General features: G+C 37.5%; 1 protein-coding gene across 3 annotated transcripts in view; it reads left to right on the top strand.

The window, feature by feature from the left end:
- LOC107739559 (cytosolic non-specific dipeptidase-like) overlaps positions 1 to 18,643 on the top strand; it is a 20,884-nt gene extending 2,241 nt beyond the window's left edge. The window contains exons 5-13 of one of the 3 annotated variants that reach the window (XM_016551715.1): positions 169 to 257; positions 719 to 919; positions 1,192 to 1,276; positions 1,556 to 1,716; positions 2,352 to 2,516; positions 2,621 to 2,762; positions 2,889 to 3,036; positions 6,595 to 6,728; positions 18,475 to 18,643. In XM_016551715.1, coding sequence (XP_016407201.1) covers positions 169 to 257; positions 719 to 919; positions 1,192 to 1,276; positions 1,556 to 1,716; positions 2,352 to 2,516; positions 2,621 to 2,762; positions 2,889 to 3,036; positions 6,595 to 6,706 — 1,103 coding nt within the window. In that variant the 3' untranslated portion in view covers positions 6,707 to 6,728; positions 18,475 to 18,643. Of the gene's footprint in view, positions 1 to 168; positions 258 to 718; positions 920 to 1,191; positions 1,277 to 1,555; positions 1,717 to 2,351; positions 2,517 to 2,620; positions 2,763 to 2,888; positions 3,037 to 3,254; positions 3,832 to 6,594; positions 6,729 to 18,474 lie in introns of those variants that run through there. The other 2 variants (XM_016551717.1, XM_016551716.1) reach the window with 2 other exon arrangements.
- Positions 18,644 to 19,772: the final 1,129 nt, after the last annotated feature.

The following is a 19,772-nucleotide window of genomic DNA, read 5'->3' as shown; positions in this document are numbered from 1 at the left end:
CTGTCAAATTTTCCTCCTTAATCTCTTTTTTTTTTTTTTTTTTTTACACAAAATTTCACCAATTCTAAAAAAATTTTGTGTAGTAATTCTCTAGTTATCTATTACAACTGGCTTTATAAGTTATAGTTTTTGTTAAATTAATACCAAGGCCACGCATCTTGTCTTTAGGTAAAATGTACGGACGTGGATCTACCGATGATAAAGGCCCTGTATTAGCCTGGTTCAACATCATTGAGGCCTATCAGAAGATTGGACAGGTGCAAACACTGTATTTTCTTTCCAATGATACTGTCGGCTTACTTATTAAGCCTGTAACACCAGTTTAAAGTCCTCCTCTTATCCAGCGATTACCTCAGTTTCTCAATAATTATCACCTGAGTGAAATGTCACTGCTTTTAAAGTTCCTCGTTTGCAGACTAGTCTAAAGGTTGTTTTGTGATCTTTGATAATTTTTAAAAGTCTTGTGTCAAGCTAATTTAATTAGGCTAGATGTAATTTAATTAACTGTAAGCCTAATTGTAATATTATGCAGCGTTTCTATGATACATGACAAACACTAAAAGTAAGAGTAGACCTACTTATCCTTTATGACTATGACAAGTTTTAGCAGTATAAAATGTTTGGTTTGTAAAGAAGTACACATTTTTACAAATTATAGTCTTTAAAGTCTTTCATTTAATGGACTTTTGTACTAAAAACGAAATTTACTTAATCACAGGAACTGCCTATCAATATAAAGTTCTGCTTTGAGGGAATGGAGGAGTCTGGATCAGAAGGATTGGACGAGCTGGTTTTCTCTCGCAAAGATACTTTCTTTAAGGATGTGGACTATGTCTGCATTTCTGATAACTACTGGCTTGGGAAGACCAAACCCTGCATTACCTACGGCCTGAGAGGAATCTGCTACTTCTTTGTTGAGGTAGGAGTTATTTTGTTACTTTAACGTCAAAAGAAACTTAAGATTTGTAGCAGTGGTATTTAAAGTTAAGCTCTGACTTCATGCGCACATATACTACATGAATAAAGCAATTATAAAAAAACTAAAGAATTCAAAATATAAAAAAAAAATATATAATTCGTAATGTTACTTAAACATTCTTTAATGAGAGAAAGCATTAGATCCTTGCAAAGGCAAAGTTTTGAGATTTTTCTCATGTCTGATTAACAAGAACAAGTCTTTTATGTTTTCAGGTGGAATGCTGTGATAAAGATCTTCACTCTGGCGTGTTTGGAGGATCCGTTCATGAGGCCATGACTGACCTCATCGCTCTGATGGGTGAGACTGATGTCTGCTTATTCCTTTGGTAGAAAGAGTGTCAGTAGGTTGGTTATACAAATGTTCAGCATGACCAACCTTGGTTGTGTTTGATTCCACTGGGATATCTGTCTTTTGTTGACCTGCTAAAGTTACCTGTCTGTTTAGAGCAGTCATCAAATATTTACTCTTATTTGATTAGCTCACCTCACAATTGATTAACCTGTTTGTTGATGTACCATTATTATATTTGCTATGCTTTGAAAATGTATTTTTTTAAAGTATTTTTTTTATTTTTAGGCTCTTTGGTGGATAACAAGGGGAAAATTTTAGTACCAGGGTTATATGACCAGGTGGCTAAATTGACTGATGAAGAGAAGAAGCTCTACGAAAAGATTGAGTTTGACATGGAAGAATATGCCAAAGATGTTGGAGCAGGCAAACTGCTGCATGACACAAAGGTAAATCATCCGTCTTTCAGCGTTTTCAGTGTCAGCTGATGTCGTTTCTGTTATGATTCAAAGCAGCGTTAACAAATAAAATAAAATAAAAATCTTACTTGAAATAAAATAAACATTAACTGAAATAAAATATAAAAAACTTAAACTTATTTTATTTCAGCTCTTTGCCAAGGCAACATTTCTCATTTTTAGTTTGGCTTAAATTGAAGTACTAAAATAACTAAATAAACTAAAAACTAAAACTTTATATATATTAATAAAAATCTAAATGACAAACACACACAACAAATTTACTAAAATTTCAACTAAAATTAAAATGAGAAGTAAATATAACAATAAAATCAAATTCAAACGAAACCTATAATAGTATGTCAATGGTAGTAAAATAACACTGATTCAAATAAGGCTGTTTATTTATTAGTATTAATTTATTACAATATATTGTGAATGTTCTTTATGCACCAAGAGCTTGTAACACTCCAAAGAGAAAGGAAAAAATGAAATCGCATCATATGACCCCTTTAAATATAAGCATGTTTAATAAATTGCCCCATTTAGTCATGCTGCCTGTCTTCATGTTTTATGTTCATCGATATGTATATTAAACCAAATAATATATCGGTTTGTCTGTGCAGGAGCAAATTCTGATGCATCGTTGGAGATACCCATCCCTGTCTCTGCATGGCATAGAGGGAGCGTTCTCTGAGACAGGAGCCAAAACTGTCATTCCCCGCAAGGTCAATGGCAAGTTCTCTATCCGCCTGGTCCCTGACATGGATCCAAAAGTGGTGGAGAAACAGGTTTGAAGTAATTTTATCCAATCACATTGTCATCTGTATACCTTACAGACATGGTTGTTGTGCTACAGATGTGCTTGTGCTGACATGTACGGCTTATCATATAGGTAATTACCCATGTAGAGAAGAAATATGCGGAACTGCAAAGTCCCAACAAACTGAAAGTGTACATGGGACATGGAGCCAGGGCCTGGGTGTCTGACTTTAACCATCCTCACTACATGGCTGGCAGAAAGGCCATGAAGACTGGTAAGACACAATATATTGTATAACTGTAGATACAAGAGTCTGTCTTGTGTCAGAGCAACAATGTAGATATTTTCTTTCTTCTAAATGCAATTTATTTGTGGTCTAACATAATTTCACTGATGTTAGTGTTTGGTGTGGAGCCTGACCTCACCCGGGAGGGAGGAAGTATCCCGGTCACTCTGACCTTCCAAGAAGCAACCGGCCAGAATGTCATGCTGCTGCCTGTCGGTTCCTCTGACGACGGAGCTCACTCACAGAATGAGAAACTCAACAGGTAATTTTTACACATAGCTACAACAAACACCTTGTTAAGGTATGGCTGCGAAACTGCAACTGTATGATAGCAGGTAATCATCTGGGCCAACTTTATTTGCGCAGAACTTCATATCTCGTAGATGGGATGGTCTTGGGATGCTTAAAAATGTTAATGGCAATCTTTTGCATTTATTTATTTATTTTTCAATATTTTCCCCTTTTTTTTTGCCTTGACAGATCCAACTATATTCAGGGCACCAAGATGTTGGGAGCTTACTTCTATGAAGTATCTCAGCTTAGCTAACTGGAACATCTGATTCAATGTGTCTAGGCTGCTGTATTTTTAATTGTCTGAAGATGTCAATGAAATACTTGGATAAGGGTACGGTTTCTAAAAGAATGCTGTGTCATTTTGTTCTGCCAAGGATGTCATACATTTAGAGGTAAGGAAATGGTGTTAAATAGTGATAGTTTGGTAGTAGTCTGAGCCAAATGACCTGATGACAATCTGACTGTTTCATGCAGTATCACATGTCATGTAAAAACTTAATTGCTTTTTGTTGGCATTTTGCTGCTAGATTTCTCAGTATATAGCCATTTTCAGGGCATGAGATGTATTTCCACCCAACTCTTTCTTTAGTCTGGTTCTCTCTATAATGATCCATCAAGCGCGTGCTTTGAAAGGACTGGTGTTGCATACAATTTAGACCAAATAATCATACATTTTTGTTTCAGTCTTATATATATATACCTTGTCGCTGTAGCACTAGTCTGTCTCCCTGTGTCTTAATATCCAATTTCAGATACAGTTCACTCTAAAGGAATTATTTTTGTGTGAACTGTCCCTTTAATATGGAATGTATCATAATCTTTTATCTGGTGTAATCTTGTTTACATATGACAAATGCACTCCTATAATAAAATGCAAAATGCTTTGATTACATTTGATTTTCTTTTTTTTACTGTCATTCACTAAATGTAGACTGTTTAAAACATTTTCAAAAGCATAGATCACTTTAAAAAAAAAAAAACTACAGTTGCTGAATGAAATTATTAGTTGTATGGAATTGGTTGGAAAATGAAAACAATACTGGTCTGCGAGTATTTTTTTTACAAACCCTCAAGTGGTAATCATTTATCCTTTCCATCTCTTCCATCCTGAAAATTATTTTTCATTTTCAACTGTTGTGCATTTTGATTAGGCTTTTAATAATTTGTGAATGTGCCTTGTGTTTCAGTGGAAGCAAGAAAATCTGACCTTTTCTGATCAACATCTTTTGTTGATCCTGGATCAACATTACTGTCCAAAAATATAGACTAAACCCAATCCCTACCCCTAAACCTACCCATAATTTATTCCTAAAATCAGTGTGAAATGATAGCTCATGGAATGAACAAGTTGGCGACATTTTGCAACATCGATCTTTTTCCATTCTTCAAGAATGACCTCTTTTAGAGACTGGATGGAGAGTGATGCTCAACTGGTCTCTTCAGAATTCCCCATAGGTGTTCGATTGGGTTCAGATCAGGAGACATACTTGGCCACTGAATCACTTTCACCCTGTTCTTCTTCAGAAATGCAAACAGTGGCCTTAGATGTGCGTTTAGGATCATTGTCATGTTGGAAAAGTGCACGACGACCAAGGGCACGGAGTGATGGTAGCATCTTCTCTTTCAGTATAGAGCAATACATCTGTGAAATCATGATGCCATCAATGAAATGCAGCTCGCAACACCAGGAGCACTCATGCAGCCCCACATAAGGACACTGCCACCACCATGTTTCACTGTAGGCGCCATGCATTTTTTTTTGTATTCCTCACCTTTGCGACGCCATACAGTTTTGAAGCCATCAGTTCCAAAAACATTCATCTTGGTCTCATCACTCCAGAGTATAGAGTCCCAGTAGTCTTCATCTTTGTCAGCATGGGCCCTGGCAAACTCTAGGCGGGCTTTTTTGTGCCTGGGCTTTAGGAGAGGATTCTTTTGTGGATGGCACCCATGCATGCCATTCCTCTGCATTGTACGCCGTATTGTGTCACGGGAAATAGTCACCCCAGTTTGGCTTTCTACTTCTTTAGATAACTGCAGTGAACTTGCATGCCGATTTTCTTCAACCCTTCTCATCAGAAGACGCTCCTGTCGAGGTTTTAACTTCCGTGGACGACCTGGACGTCTCTGTGAGATGGTTGCAGTTCCATCTTTTTAAAATGTTTGTACCACTTTTGCTACAGTATTCTGACTGATAAGTAAAGCTTTGCTGATCTTCTTGTAGCCTTCACCTTTCTTGTGTAAAGAAAGTCTTTTCTTTCTCAGGTCTCGTGACATTTCACTTCCATGTGGTGCCATTGCTGACAGCATGAAATGGAAAGTTTTTTTTTTTAAGTAACACCCTTTTATAGTCAACTGTCTGGACACCTGTGTAATGAATAATTAGACTCACCTGTGGTTGAATTCTTGTTAAATTAGACATTTGTAGTCTAAAATTTAGCTTTGCTCCAGAGACTTTCAGTGGGGTGTAATCATTTTTGCATCACCCTAATTTGAGTAAAACTGAAAATTTTGTTCTCCAAGTTATATTATTAACCTTACTTTCATCTTATAAGTTAAACTGATGATATATAAAACTTAGTCTTGTCAACATTTTGGAAATTGTTTTTGTGTCAAAGGGGGTGTACTAATTTACACTGAGCACTGTATATATATATATATATATACACACACACACACACACACTCAAATGTTTGGGGTCAGTAAGTTTTTTTTTTTAATTCCTATTTTTATCCAGCAAGGTTGCATTAAATTCATTAAAAGTGACAGCAGAGACATTTATAATGCTACAAAAGATTTATTTTAAATTGTAATAATATTTCACAATATTACTGTTTTACTGTATATTTGATCAAGCATTAAGAAGTTTTTAAAATTTAGAATATTTAAACTTATACACATCTAAGAAACCTATCGAAACACTTTTAAATAGTTGACATCCTTTACTCATCCTTCTTTTCACAATGGTGTATTTTTAATAGCATTCAAAGGGTGTGATGCGGTGAAAGTGCATATTTATGTGTGCGCTAATGTCTGATGCTCACAGGTGGACTGACAGCACACTGGTAGTTCTGCCCTCTATGTGCGGTAGGTCACATTTATCCCGTAACTCCTCTGTTATAGCCCCAGGAGTGTGCAACTACAGCCAGGCGAGGTAGATGAATCCAAATGGACAAACTTGTCTGGTGGTTTTACATTTATTTAATATATAATGTTGTTTACCAAAATGGAAAGATAACGTAAACTAGTTTAATTGTATTTCCCGTTTTCAAACCTCAAACATGTAGACACACACTCCAGCGTACTTTTGTCTATCAAACATGAGATGTGCAGTACAGAACAGACAGTAAATCAGGATCAGTCTCACCTGCAGCCAGCCTCCATAAAACTGAAGGAGGGAGTTGAGCTCCACTAGTTTTATGAGGTCTGGCTCATTACCAGATTACATTAGCTTGTCTCTCTTACACATGAATAAAAAAAATCTTAATTTTTAAGTTTTCAGCAGTGTTTGCTCTTTTCCTTTCAGTGAAGTCAAACATTTCCAGCCTATAAAGACTGGTCTTGCTGCTGGAGAGAAGCCAGGGCATGTGTCCGTGTTTACCTCACAGGCACCAGGTCGCACGCTCCTTTCATGCTGATGTCAGATTGGCACGACACATGGTAGGCACTTACGTAAGTCGCCTCACTGTTGAACTCCATCTTTACGCTGTATCAAATTTATATGGTCTTACTGTCCAGCATTCATATCTCCTTGATGTCTTTCTCTCTTGTGTTGTCAGTTACAGCATGCCTCGTAGCACGACTCATTTCAGAGATTATTCAGTTCGCTAAAGCCGTTGATCAGCATACTAAATGATGATTTCTGAACAGCCTAACACTCCCCTAACACTCTAATACAATTAGGCCAAGACAGCTCGCCTGGTTATGTTTAATGGGGATGACATCAGAGGAGATAGCAGAGAATGAATAAGTCATTCTTGGTCTCATTTCAAATGTGAAAGATTCATACCAGTAATTTAGATGACAGTATTAATTTAACATGACACTGCATTAATGGTCGATTTTAGATTCACAGAACTCGTTTAAGTGGAATGGACTTCCTTAATTTGATGAGATGTGATGGCAGCGCGATGCCACGTCTCTCTCCATCTCTCTCTCCCTGCGGCATGGCAAGCACACACACATACACAGATACACACCAAGCTTTAGCTGGTGTCCTCAACACGCATGGTAACTGGCTGAGCGTGTGTGTCTGCATGTGTTTTGAAACGAGCACACTTTTTTTGTTTTGATGGTTGCTGGCTTTTGAGTGAAAAGATGTTAAGGCAGTTGAATGTGAAGTATTTAGATGGCATCTGTAAATAAAATGCGTATCTACACCATCATAATTTGCAAAGATCTTTCTAGATTCTAATTTTACATTTATTTAATATATAAATAAATGCAAATATACATGATCCTTCAGAAATCATTCAAATATGCTGTTTTGGTTCTCAAGAAACATGTCTTATCATCAATGTTGAAAACAGTTTAATGTTTTGTGGAAATATATAATTTTTTAGGATTGTTTAATGAATAGTAATGTCTAAATATCAAAATAACACCATTTGTTTGAAATATACTCACTTTTGAAATATAATCACATTAATGCAAAAATAATAAATTCTTTAAAAAAAAAAAAAAAAAAAAATATATATATATATATTGTGACCCCAAACTTTTGAACTGTAGTGTGTGTGTGTGTGTGTGATCAAATTATTTAAAATTTAAATTATTTCAAATGCATTAGGATCCATTCTGATATTTGCAAATGATATATCAGCTAGAGCGAACGTAACATTATTTTAATGTTATTTCATATACATTTTGTTATTTTTCACAATAATAAAACTATTAAAGTGTTAATAGATAGCAAAAGGTTTATTTAAACATTTAGTATGAATTAAAGGGGTTCAAAATGTCTGAGTCTATCAGTGAAAGTGATTCTGCTGTATGTGAATATATATTTTTTTAAATTAAGAAAACAGTTATTTCAAATGTAAATTTTTCCCATGTTATTCAGCATGATCTGTGGTTCCATTTACTTATTTGTTTAGTGTTTGTATTAGTTACGTCATAACTTTGTTTGAACGGTTTCAAATACTTAAACTTTACTTATTTCCAATTTTAAGTGGGAAAAAATCCCATATTTTCCCAGACTTTTGGATGCCACGGTCTCTACGTATGTACACAGACAGCTGCTTTCGCGAAACCCCACAGCGCCCTGCTTTCTGCATCATTCCTCTCTTATTATAACTCGCTCCTTTGTACAAGACTGATGATTTTCCGGAATCGTCGTCTCCTGGTTGGTTGCGGAAGCCACAGGTTGATGAAAAAGTTAGGCGTGTTATTGTCTGAGTCCCTGATGTGGCCGTGTGTCTCAAAGGCTTCTTAATGACTGGACTCTCCTGCACTCTGCCTCTCTGATGGATGGCAAGCAGGGACGGCCTCTCTTTCATCCCGACAGCCTGACTCGTCTGATTTATTAATGACAATAATTAGGAGTAAACCTCTCTGCAACCAAACCCAGAGTGATTAGCACAGTAACGATGGCGGGAAGGGGTTGTGGATATGGCGATCTGATTAATGTCGGCCATTTTGACCTTTCTGAGCCGGGCTTCTCTGCAGTCTGGGGAGAGATGAGGAGAGAGAGGGCGGCTATCTGTGGTGTCCACTCACAATTAGGTGCTGAATGAATTAGAATGCGAAATGTACCACTCAGGTCATTAGCTGTGCTGTTCACAACATGCTTATTCTATTGGAACGAATCCGTTGGTGAGCTTCTGTGTTATTTATATATGACAAAATGGCACTGGTCACTTTATTCGAGACGTTTTTTTTTTGCAGATTCTCATTCTGGTGGTGTGGTTTATAAGGTTTATAATTAGATTCAATCTTGTTTTTCTCCCAATGATCTGAATAAATCTCATCTCACCTGCATCTTGCTCTCTGAATCATTCCAAAGTGGGAAAACTGCTGAATTTTACTCCACGATTACCCTTTAGTCAGGTAGCGAAGCAGACCCTTCTATTTACCTGTTTGAAAACACAAATCATCTCCGGAGATAGACACGGACTCGCTGATAACACGCAGACTCTGTGTGACATTTGATTAACAAATGTAAATGAAGGTCAAGAGTCATTTTGTGTGGCCATCTTCCCTTTGCCGGGCTGTGACAATGAAATCTTTGCAGACACCGGCACCAGTAATGGCCACATTTAAACCGCAGTCGTTTAAGAGCTTGTACCCAGTACAGCTGCATGTAATGGAGTTGGTCGGAAAGGTCAGAGTCTTTATCTGGGTCAGATTGGAGTCAGTGAAGTCAGCAGCCAATGAATGGGAGACAGGGGAGATCAAAGTAAAAGCCATGTCAAGTAGTGCCGGTGAGCGATCGCGGTGCTGCACTTCGACGACCCGCTTTGGGATCGGTTTCAGCTTTCGGTTCACTGCGATTAAGAGATGGGCGACTGATTCGGGATCTGTGATTTGTCAAAGCACGAATGATGTTGTATGTTTATGTTTAACCTTAACTGCGACCAGAAGCTTGACTTACTTTCTTCTTCTGTAAAACACAAAATAATATATATTGAAAAAAGTGCCTTTTTGTTCACACATTGAAAGTCATGGGGTCCAATGTCAATCCACCTTAACTGATTGGACAAAAACAGTTGAAGAATGTTTCTAAATATCCTCTTTTGTTTTGAGCTGGAAAAAGAAAGTCAACGACTTTTAAAGTACCTTTAAGTTACACTCAAAAATGTATTGTTGTCTTTGCATTATATAAGAATTTATTAAACCAAGTGGTATTTATTTGAATGAAAAAGTTTTAAAACAAGGACATTTTCTGGTTGTTTTTGTGGAATATGTCCATACAGGGCCATACTCGAAATTAACTTTCAGAAACTTATACGAACCCGGAAAGTGTGTTTTTGGCACAGAAATACTCCGTCATACGCCCAACTCGTTTTTTTGAAACTTTTGTCATGTTTAGTTTGAGAATCCAACTCTTTAGCAGTGTAAATAAGTCAGAATGCATTAAATAACTGTAGACCTCTCCTTTAAAAGTCATTGCCAAAACAGTCAATTTGAAAACAATATTGTAATTTTTTATTAAATGCAGTGAATAAATACATTTGAAGTGTCCAAAAGTGTCTAGATACGTTTTGTGCCCGCTCAATGATGTTGGCAAGTGGCGGAGACACTTTTCCTTAGTAGTTTTGCTCAGTTCCAACCGGAAGCGAAGTTGAAATCAAGGCCGATCGTCCTGTCAATGAGTTTGCTGCGTTTGAAAAACGCTCTCTCCATGTAGGTCATGTAATGAAACTTCTCGTCCCTCGCAGCTCTCTGCTGCCCAAGTCTAATTTGTCCTCATTAAAAGTCCCCCTGCCTCGTGTTATTATTTTCCTGCCCCATCTCCTAAAACACAAGGAACTGATTGAACGTGGGGTAAAGTCGGTCATCATGACATGACCTGCAGAAACAGCAGAAAGTGTGCGACGGCTGACCCCGGCAAACTGCCTGCCTGCACATATTGCACAATCCTTCATATTTAATGGGGAAACACGAGCCTGTGATTTTTGTCTGCATTCTCTCTAGTGTCTGCTGCTCGGGGTGGAGTGAAGCCACTTAATGAGAATCCTCTGTTCTCCTCCATCATTTTTAAACAGGCAGTGCACTCAGCAGCCTTGCCTTCCCTCTAAGGACCCCCCCACCTGCCCCCCTCCCCGACATGCTGTGCTCGTTTTTGTAAGCGCTAAATTATGTATCAGCTCCTTAAATGCTGTGAAACATCGGTTTAATATGGAGTAAACTTGTTTTCCATAATTCCACACTCAAATTAGGCCAGGATACTTAACTTTGTTGGAAGCCGTCGATTTGCTTATTTTGTCTTTTAGAAACATTTACATCAGACAGCAATGTAGAGAAGCGCAATTATTGCATTTTTTTTTCTTACGTTATCCTTTATCATTTATATGGTAATAAAGTCTTACGGAGTTCATAAGAGGATGGATGGGGAAACAGAGTCTGTTGCTTGATCTTCCACTTGGCGTTTCCTCATTTAGATTAAACTCCGACATCAGTAACGCTTTACCCCCAACAATAATGTCCCTCCGCTGGCGCGTGAGGCCTGTCCCTGACAGCAAACCGACATCTTGACTCGCCTCATCCCACCGCAGCCAGCTCTTAACACAACTGCTATTGTTAAATGTCCTCCGCAGCCGTAATATCTTCTAATCCTCAAATAGAGTGGTGTTAAAACTACAAGCTCCAAACTATTTTTACTTGCCTCACTAGTTGTGGCAGATGAGAAGGGATCTCTGTGTAGATGATTATATTGTCATCCCCTGATCTTTACTGCTGGAGTAATTGTAAATCATTGCTTCATGGCACGTCAGAGGTTGTCGGTAGCAGGCAATTAAATGGCACAATATAATAGAGCAAATTATTGCCTGTCAGATTTTGAACAACACAGTTGGTATTTGAATTACACTTAATCATTACATGCATTAGAAAGCTCATTGGAATCCTGCTTAGGACTGAACATGAGCCATTGCATTATTTAAACCTCTAATTGTGAAAGCCATTTATTTGTGGTTACTGTACAACAAAAAGAGTCTCACCAAGCGGGCCGGCTTTAAAAGCTCGATATATCCAAATCAGCGTCTTCAGACGCATAAACCAAATTGGCCAAAATGGGCAATTTCGCCGGGGTGGAGAAACATTTAGCCATGCAAAGTGTTTTGTAATTTCAGACTGCGAGGATGAATATTAAATATTTACTTTTAGCCAGGCCCAAGCCAGGTCCCCTTTTTTGCATAATTCATTAGGCAAAACAGATGAGGTTATAATTTGCCTAGACGCCACGTATCTGTTTCTCAGGGGTTTCTCAGCCCTCCCCACTCGCACCCTGGACCCAACAACCAGATCCTTCAATATGTCAAGCAGCCGATGACAAAATGTAAAAAATGCGTGACACGAGTCTTTACATTTGTAGAACTTTGTAGTGGCTTTTAATAAAGAAATACTTGATCTTTCGCAACCTGAGCGCAGAGAATCCATATATGACGGATAAACGAATAATCAATTTTAGTTTGGTTTCCTAGAGCCGCTAATTATTGGTAGCGTATTATTCATATTCTTTCACAACATAGGCAGAAGTTACTTCTCGCAATCTGCCACAAGGGCCAGAACAGACACCCTATATTTACAAAACTTAAGTACTGTTGTCATGGCCGTGCCGCCAGCTCATAGATTGTAATTATTGGTTAGCACTATACTGTGATGCGTATGGGTTGAATAACAATATTAAGAAGCGGCGTGATGTTAAAAAGGATATCAGTTTTACAGGTCTTTGTAAATATGCCACGGCTTTCTGTTATGACTGTTATGTATGTTAAGTCGTTAAAAGTTCATTTGTTGCTTTGTCGCAGGGGGTCCTCGATCTCCCCAGCGTGGCGTACTGAGATGTTTTTCGGAGCCCTTCCTGTTGTTGTCAAGTCATCTCGGCCCTGTCTGTCATATCATATCAGCTCGCCACTCCCACCCTGTTTAAAGTACCGCTTTGGCTCATGTTACTCCAGAAGTCAGTTCCTCCAGAAACATCTGTTTCTTTTCAGAGGGAGGAGAGACAAATAGGCCCATTGTCACCCCTGTATCTGTACTCATATCGAGTCCTTTGGCTTTTCGGACAGGTTGGAATTATCGAGGGAGGGTGAAAGGCAAATAGCCCTATAGCTCAATCACCATTGTTTGGAATCAGTCAGTGGTAATATTAGTGTTGCCCAGAACACAATTACTCAATAGCTGCGTCTTTAACGTCGTCTTGAATTTATCCTCTTGACAGATCCGGAGACTGATAATTTAATGCAAGTTATGATTAAAATCCCCTTACTGTCAAGCCCTTTGGAACAAATAACAAATACCTCTGTTTGGAAAAATGACAGTTTTAAAAATAAATGAAATTACACGTTAGAGCCGGCGCGGGGAGGGGTGCGCGGGAATTTATTGAGCTGCGAGACATTGCGCGGGAGATTTAGGATGCGTGCTTGGGAGGGGGGCGGGAGAAGTTAATGACTGATTAACAACAGCAATTAAAAGATGAGGAAAAAGTATATAATTAAAATGGAAGTTCTTGCTTGTCAAGTGCACGCGTGTCATCCATTGTGCGGCTTGTTGAAAAGCCGGAGGAAAAAGAAACCGGTACTTAATTCCTGGCTTTGGCATCGAGGAAGGGCGTTGATCGCATGCCCGTGGATGCTTTCTGAAGGCTGTAACTCAGCTGAAAGTGAGGCCGTGTCATTAGAAGTTCAAAGCCGTGCATCTTGTGTTGACAGTCATCGGCAGCGAATATTTGGCAGTCGGGAGTAATTTAACTTAATTAATGGGATGCATATTTGATGGGGGGAATGAAATATTCAAGCTCAGCAAAGTGGAAAAAAGGAAAGATTTAGTGCAGAGTAAAAAGGTGGAGGGATATAATTTGTGCATTCACTTCAGAGGCTACCGGGGAATAGAGATAGAAAGATGCAAGGAGGTGAGGAGGAAATATGTGAGGGAATTCACAAGATAAACAGCGTAAAAGATAAAACGCAGAGGAAATGGGTACGGCAGAGGAGAATGGAAAAAGAAAAATGGGAAGAGTGTGTATTGCTGCGAATATGAACTCGGAAAGATGCAGATTTTATAACGCTGCCACAACGTTAACTCTGCTCTTCATCTGGTAACAGAAGTAAACAAGCATGCAAGACTTCGATTTGATTGCAAACAGTAAGAACATGCATGTTAGCTGCTGAAGCTGACATATCCCCCTTTTTTGTATCATTTATGCAATTGACTTCTTATACATGATCTCTCATTGCATTTACAAAAAACAGAAGACACCACCACAATACAATACAATAAATAAACTGCATTTAAAAAATGTATACATATATTATCGCTAGACAGTTTGTGTTCAATGCAGATGCATACTACGTTTAGCTTTGTGCATGTATTTTGATAGACTTGAGTTTGTTAAAGACGAATATTAAATATGAATCCAGAAATATGCCCCTTTTAGCCTCCTGTATCATATATGTGATTTTATGCTATTTTTGTTCCCAGGCATATTCTTTATTATTGTATAATTATTAAATGAAGTACTACTTGGATAAATTATTAAATACATTATTATTATTATTATTACTATTATTATTATTATCATCACATATGATGATGATGATGATTATTAAATTGCTACATTATAATTATTGTATTATTAACGACAATATTAATAATAGTAATAATGTATTCAATGCTATAATTTGTTTACACTTTTTAAAAATGATTTTAAATGTTAAATTTCATATAATTTTAAATATATATTTTCAATTATCAATCAACTTGATAACACAATGACTTGATTTGACTATTCTACATATTGACTATTCTTAATACGCCACCCAGTACTAAAAAGATATACTAAAGGCTCTTATTCATCATCATTTTTTTTTTTAAAGAAACATTTAATTGCCAGTCCTCTGTGTGTTCGGTTTCAAATGCTGCCCGCCACATTTAGAGTAACAGTGAAGAAGCGAAATGGAGAGCTCCCTACTAATGACTTGAGGGCTTTCTGCTTATTGTGTGTTCAAAAGCCAATGAGCTAATGTGTAGCACTCAGCCAGCAGAGTTCCACTGCTCGCTCAACCCAAGAGACTCCGCGGGCCGGGATAATTGGCCAAGGCTTGTCTTTCCTTTTTTTTAATTGAGACTCGTTATTTACATGAATTTAAGTTCTTTGCTCGAAACATTAAGGCAAAGAACATCTTTCAAGAATGCAGCTAATTGAAGTTTTCCCCCCTTCTTTCTGTGTGTCAGGACAGAACAAAAAACTGAAATAAATGATAAGGCGAGGAGATGAAATTGTCCCCTTTAAAATTTGCAATTATTTCCCAATTAAGGCGGCTTGGATAGAGATGTTGGTGCTGTGGGCTTGTTTGGGTGGTTTTGGACAGTAGATGGCGTTAGCTTTCTTTTCCATGCAAAAGGAAGAGCTGGCTGGATCTTTGAATGGATTTAACAATGAATGGCGTCATCGGCAAAGTACACTAATTTGATTTGAATGTCAGTGCCAGAATTTCACCCGGACGGTTCAACAAAAATTAAAAAAGGATGTTTGATCGGCTTCATTTATTTATTTTTTTCCTCATTTAGCATATTAACTCAAGTGTTGATGGTGCACAGCTCGGGAGAAACCATTTACACACACAGTGTTTTTTTTTTGCATTGGATCCCTTGGGTCAGGCTGAGGCTAGGTGATGGTGAGGTCCCAGGGGTGCCCCGTGGCATTGTGTCCAGGGACCTTGCAAGTTGAAGTGAGAGGAGGAGGGAAAAAAGAAAGACAGAGGAGAATGGGGTGTCGGGAGGGCAATTACGGCAAGGACAAAGCGCATGTAATAGCAACTCCCCTTACAGAGCACCTTAATTAAAAGAAGACTTAAACTGTGAGAGCAGCACAGCTGCAATTATCAAGCACTGATGATAATGAGGGTGCAAGATCTGTGAGGTGTGTCTGTGTGATGTGTGAAGTTTGAAGCCTTGCATCTTTTAGCCAGCTGTCCTTTTTCTTTGCAAATACTGTCCAGGTGATCTTGAAATAGACTGACATTTGGTCGCTATCTTGCTTAGGAACATCTGTGCTTCCGCTTGTGTTCATATTTGTGTAAAGCTCTGTGAAATGGTGTGGAGATGGGTCACACATTGCTGTTTATTACAGATGTTTTTAAAATAAATTTTTGAAGTTTGTGAACTGAAACGGTGATTTCTGCATTTTTGTGTTTTACAAAAACAAATGCAGTAATTAAAACAGCTTTTTTAAAATCACATTTTAATAACTTATTTTTATTTCCATATTTCGTACAATTTTTTGAGCTTGTTAAATATTTGTTCTTTTTTTATCATCAGGATTAAAGCCAAATAATAATTTCTACATTTTTTTAAATTCTATATCTGTTCTTTATATGCAAAGACCTGCTACTGTTTTACCCTGAGAAGGCATTTGATAGCATCCTACAACACACACGCACACACACACACACACACACACACCCACCCACCAGCCAGATCTGATAAGGAACACACAAGGGCCTATTCAAATCATTATGTGTTGGGGAATAATAGAAGCAAGTAAAGAATCATTTTTATATAGTGTATATATATATATATATATATATATATATATATATATACTTAAAAAATATTTTTTATGTTTTTACATTTTATAATATAGAGTTATATTCATTGCCTATATTAGTATTTGTATATTATTGCTAATATTTTGTAATATGTGTTTTAATGAAACTAATAATTATCTGATAGTATTCCAGTCATTTTTGTTCCCAGCCAGATCTGATAAGGAACACACAAGGGCCTATTCAAATCATTATGTGTTGGGGAATAATAGAAGCAAGTAAACATTAGGTCTGATAACTCTACAGATGGCAAGGGCAGGAGAAAAAACTGCCCTGGAAAAAAGACTTAAAATGGGATTATTGTTTAAAATAAATAATAAATCTTTTGGACTATTGTGGTTAATCATTTAAAAAAAAAAAAAGATGTGACTGTTGTAGTTAATAATTTTGTAACACATTTTAACACAATAAATTAAATGTAGAAGAACCTAAATAGCCTTTACTTATAAAATGTACTCCCACCCTCTGTGCGGATCTATTAAAATGAATTAGTGTAATGAGCGAACACCTAGCCAATGAGTGACATTTTATGTAGATATCATTAATTATGCATACGTTTCAGAAATTTGCATACATCTAATTGCATTTTATTACATGTATCAGATACATTAAATTGCCAAATATTGTTTAATATTACAGCCAGGGAAAAGAAAGGGATGTTTGCATGCGAAGTGATTGAAAACGTTTATGAGGAGTAAATGTTATATGAAAATCAGATCCATTTTATTCCTATGTTTCATAACAAAATGTGTGCAAGTAAAATAATCAAATGAATTAGCTTGGTTACTGACAAAATGACGATGTGATCTCTTCACAGAGTCTATTCAATGTGGCACATTTCTCTGCTGCTTGATGTAGCCAACTGGCCGAACGCTAGTCAATGCCATTGTGTGTGTGTGTGTGTGTGTGTGTTCAATGTCTCCTCCCGTTGGGGAACCTATAAATAGTGACACCCTGTATAAAGGGATGTGGCAGAGAAAGTTTCCCCGTTGGAGAGAAGAGGGCCAGGTTCTGCCTCTCTCTCAAACGGTGATTGAATTTGTCGTGAAGGAGTGTCACACTTAATCACATGTTTATGTACAAAGGTTAGCAGGCTCTCTTTCTCAGTTTCTCTCTCCATCTCTCCATACGTGCTTTCATCTTGAAGCTTCATTGCTATAAATTATTTCAGTTTTTGACCTTAATTTTTCGTGGTTAGGAGCTTGTGGCCGCAAAGCAATTACAGCAATCTCCCCTTTTCTATCTGCTGTCTTTCCTCTCAATGGAGTTGAGGCGGGCGACGGGAACGGCTGTTTTTCAGGGATTCATATTTCTAATAACTTCTCCCTCTTTGCTTCAGTTCTCCCTTCTTCTTCATCAGCCAGCCGAAGTGATGATGCTTTGAGGACATAATTAAACATATCGTTCAAAACATATACTCTGTGCATCCTTGAATTATCACCGTCATTAAAATCGTACAAATATGGAAATATGATTGCCAGGGGCGGATAAATCAATGATCAGCCAGGCTTCCAAATCCAATAAATATGCGGAGTTAAATACTTAAATATGCAAATTGCATGCACATGATTTGCATATGGTAGTATTTAAGGGGAATGTCTGGGGCTGTAAAAAATGGTCGAGGTATAGTGAACAAGAACTGGAGAGAGCGGAAGGGAGAAAGATTGTGAGGACACAAGCAATGCATTTTCTTGCTTAAAAAAAACAAAAAACACTTGATCAGCCTGATGTTTTTTTTTAAGATTTTAAAAAATGTTATTAGCATCAATATGCTTTTGTACAGAAGAGCTTGTGCTTTAGGATGTCTGAAAAATGCCTTGGAGAAACGGGAATAATTAAAGCATAATTATTCCTCCTCATTCATCTCTTAATCCAGAGACAGATTTAGGGGAAGGAATTTATAATTATTCCTTTTTTTTCGTCTGGTGTCCTGTGTTATCACAGTATTATAAAGCAAGGTCACATTGAAGCGACTGACCTCACAATTTTTCATAAAACAATCCATTATTGAATTTGAGAAATGCAGAAGAAAAACAAAATTATAATAGTAATAAAAAACAATAAAAAAAAATCTGTGATTTAGAGATGATCTGAAACAATGTCTGTAATTAAATCTGTAATCTTCATATTTATTGTAGGAGAATGGATTGAAGTTGCAATATACCCAACAGCAGAGGGTGCAGTTTTTATCTGGATTCTGTCACAAATCTGGACTCGAGGGGACGGCCGGCTGGCTGTGATTCTGCAGGGATAGTTTCCTTAATGCAATTTTTCAGTTTTATACATTTTACATTTTTCAGTGTCATCACACCACATAAAACATTTAATTTAGTTGAATAATAAATCCTCTCGCGAGCGAATGCTCATTGATTGATGTTTGATATGAGAATTTACATTAGTTAATTTCATTTTCATTTTCCAAACGCACACTTGGCTCAAAGCATAAATAATATGTGTGATTTAACAAGCAGGTAAATGTATTAAAATCTCTCGAGAGATGAATTTGGAAATTCATCCGACAGTCCCAGACAAGTGATTTGGCCAGCGGTGACGTGCTTGAAGCCAGCACGCGAGAGACGTCCAAATGTAAAAGGCCCACCCAAACAAAATGTAACTCCTAAACGCTGAGGAGTCAGGGAACAGGAATCAATGGCAGTGCTGGTGTGGATATGTTCTGGGGCGAGTTGACATGGCCGGGTTAAACAGAGACGAGATCCTCATCAGGAAAATCAATGTTGTTGTAGGATGTGACCCACACGGTCTTGGAGTGAGCGAGTCGCATTACTCTACCTTGCCCTGAGTGTGTGTGTGTGTGTGTGTGGCGCCCGCAGTATTGACCAAGCCGAGAAGAGAATGACACTATCACTCTGCATACTGATGCCAATTGGTATTACACAGAAACCAGCGTTAAAGTACTTCTCTGTTTATCACTGGAGCTGTAATTATCCAGATTATTGATGCTTTGTGCCTTAGTCTTATTTTGGCTATTTTTTCTCACAATATCAGAAGCAAACTTTATGAATTCACTATTTAAAAAATCTGTCCAGGCACAACAAAATATCACCATATTTAGCTCCATTGTGTGTTTGTGAGTACATGCTCGGCTATAGTTTTCATATATATAAATGTGTGTGTGTGTGCATTGGCTGCATATATTTGATGAAAATACAAAAACAGTAATATTGTGAAATATTTTCATAATTTAAAATAACTATTTCCTATTTTAATTAACTTGTGATTTACTTCTGTGGTGGCAAAACTGAATTTCCCTTTCGATACTTCACTCGTACTGCGTCTTGCTAGACGCATATGGGAAAAAAGCCTTTTTTCTCCTGAACTGAAGCCTATTTCAGCCAATGGCACGGCCATTGGTTCGTGCAGGGCTTAAAAAACGAACCAATGGCTCGGCAGCGGAGCTGCACGAGCCTATGGCGAC

This window comes from Sinocyclocheilus rhinocerous, unplaced genomic scaffold (assembly GCF_001515625.1).
Source record: "Sinocyclocheilus rhinocerous isolate Xijiao unplaced genomic scaffold, SAMN03320098_v1.1 scaffold314, whole genome shotgun sequence".
Lineage (NCBI taxonomy): Eukaryota > Metazoa > Chordata > Actinopteri > Cypriniformes > Cyprinidae > Sinocyclocheilus > Sinocyclocheilus rhinocerous.
The sequence above is the reverse complement of the archived record's forward strand: the minus strand, read 5'-3'. Positions and strand labels throughout refer to the sequence as shown.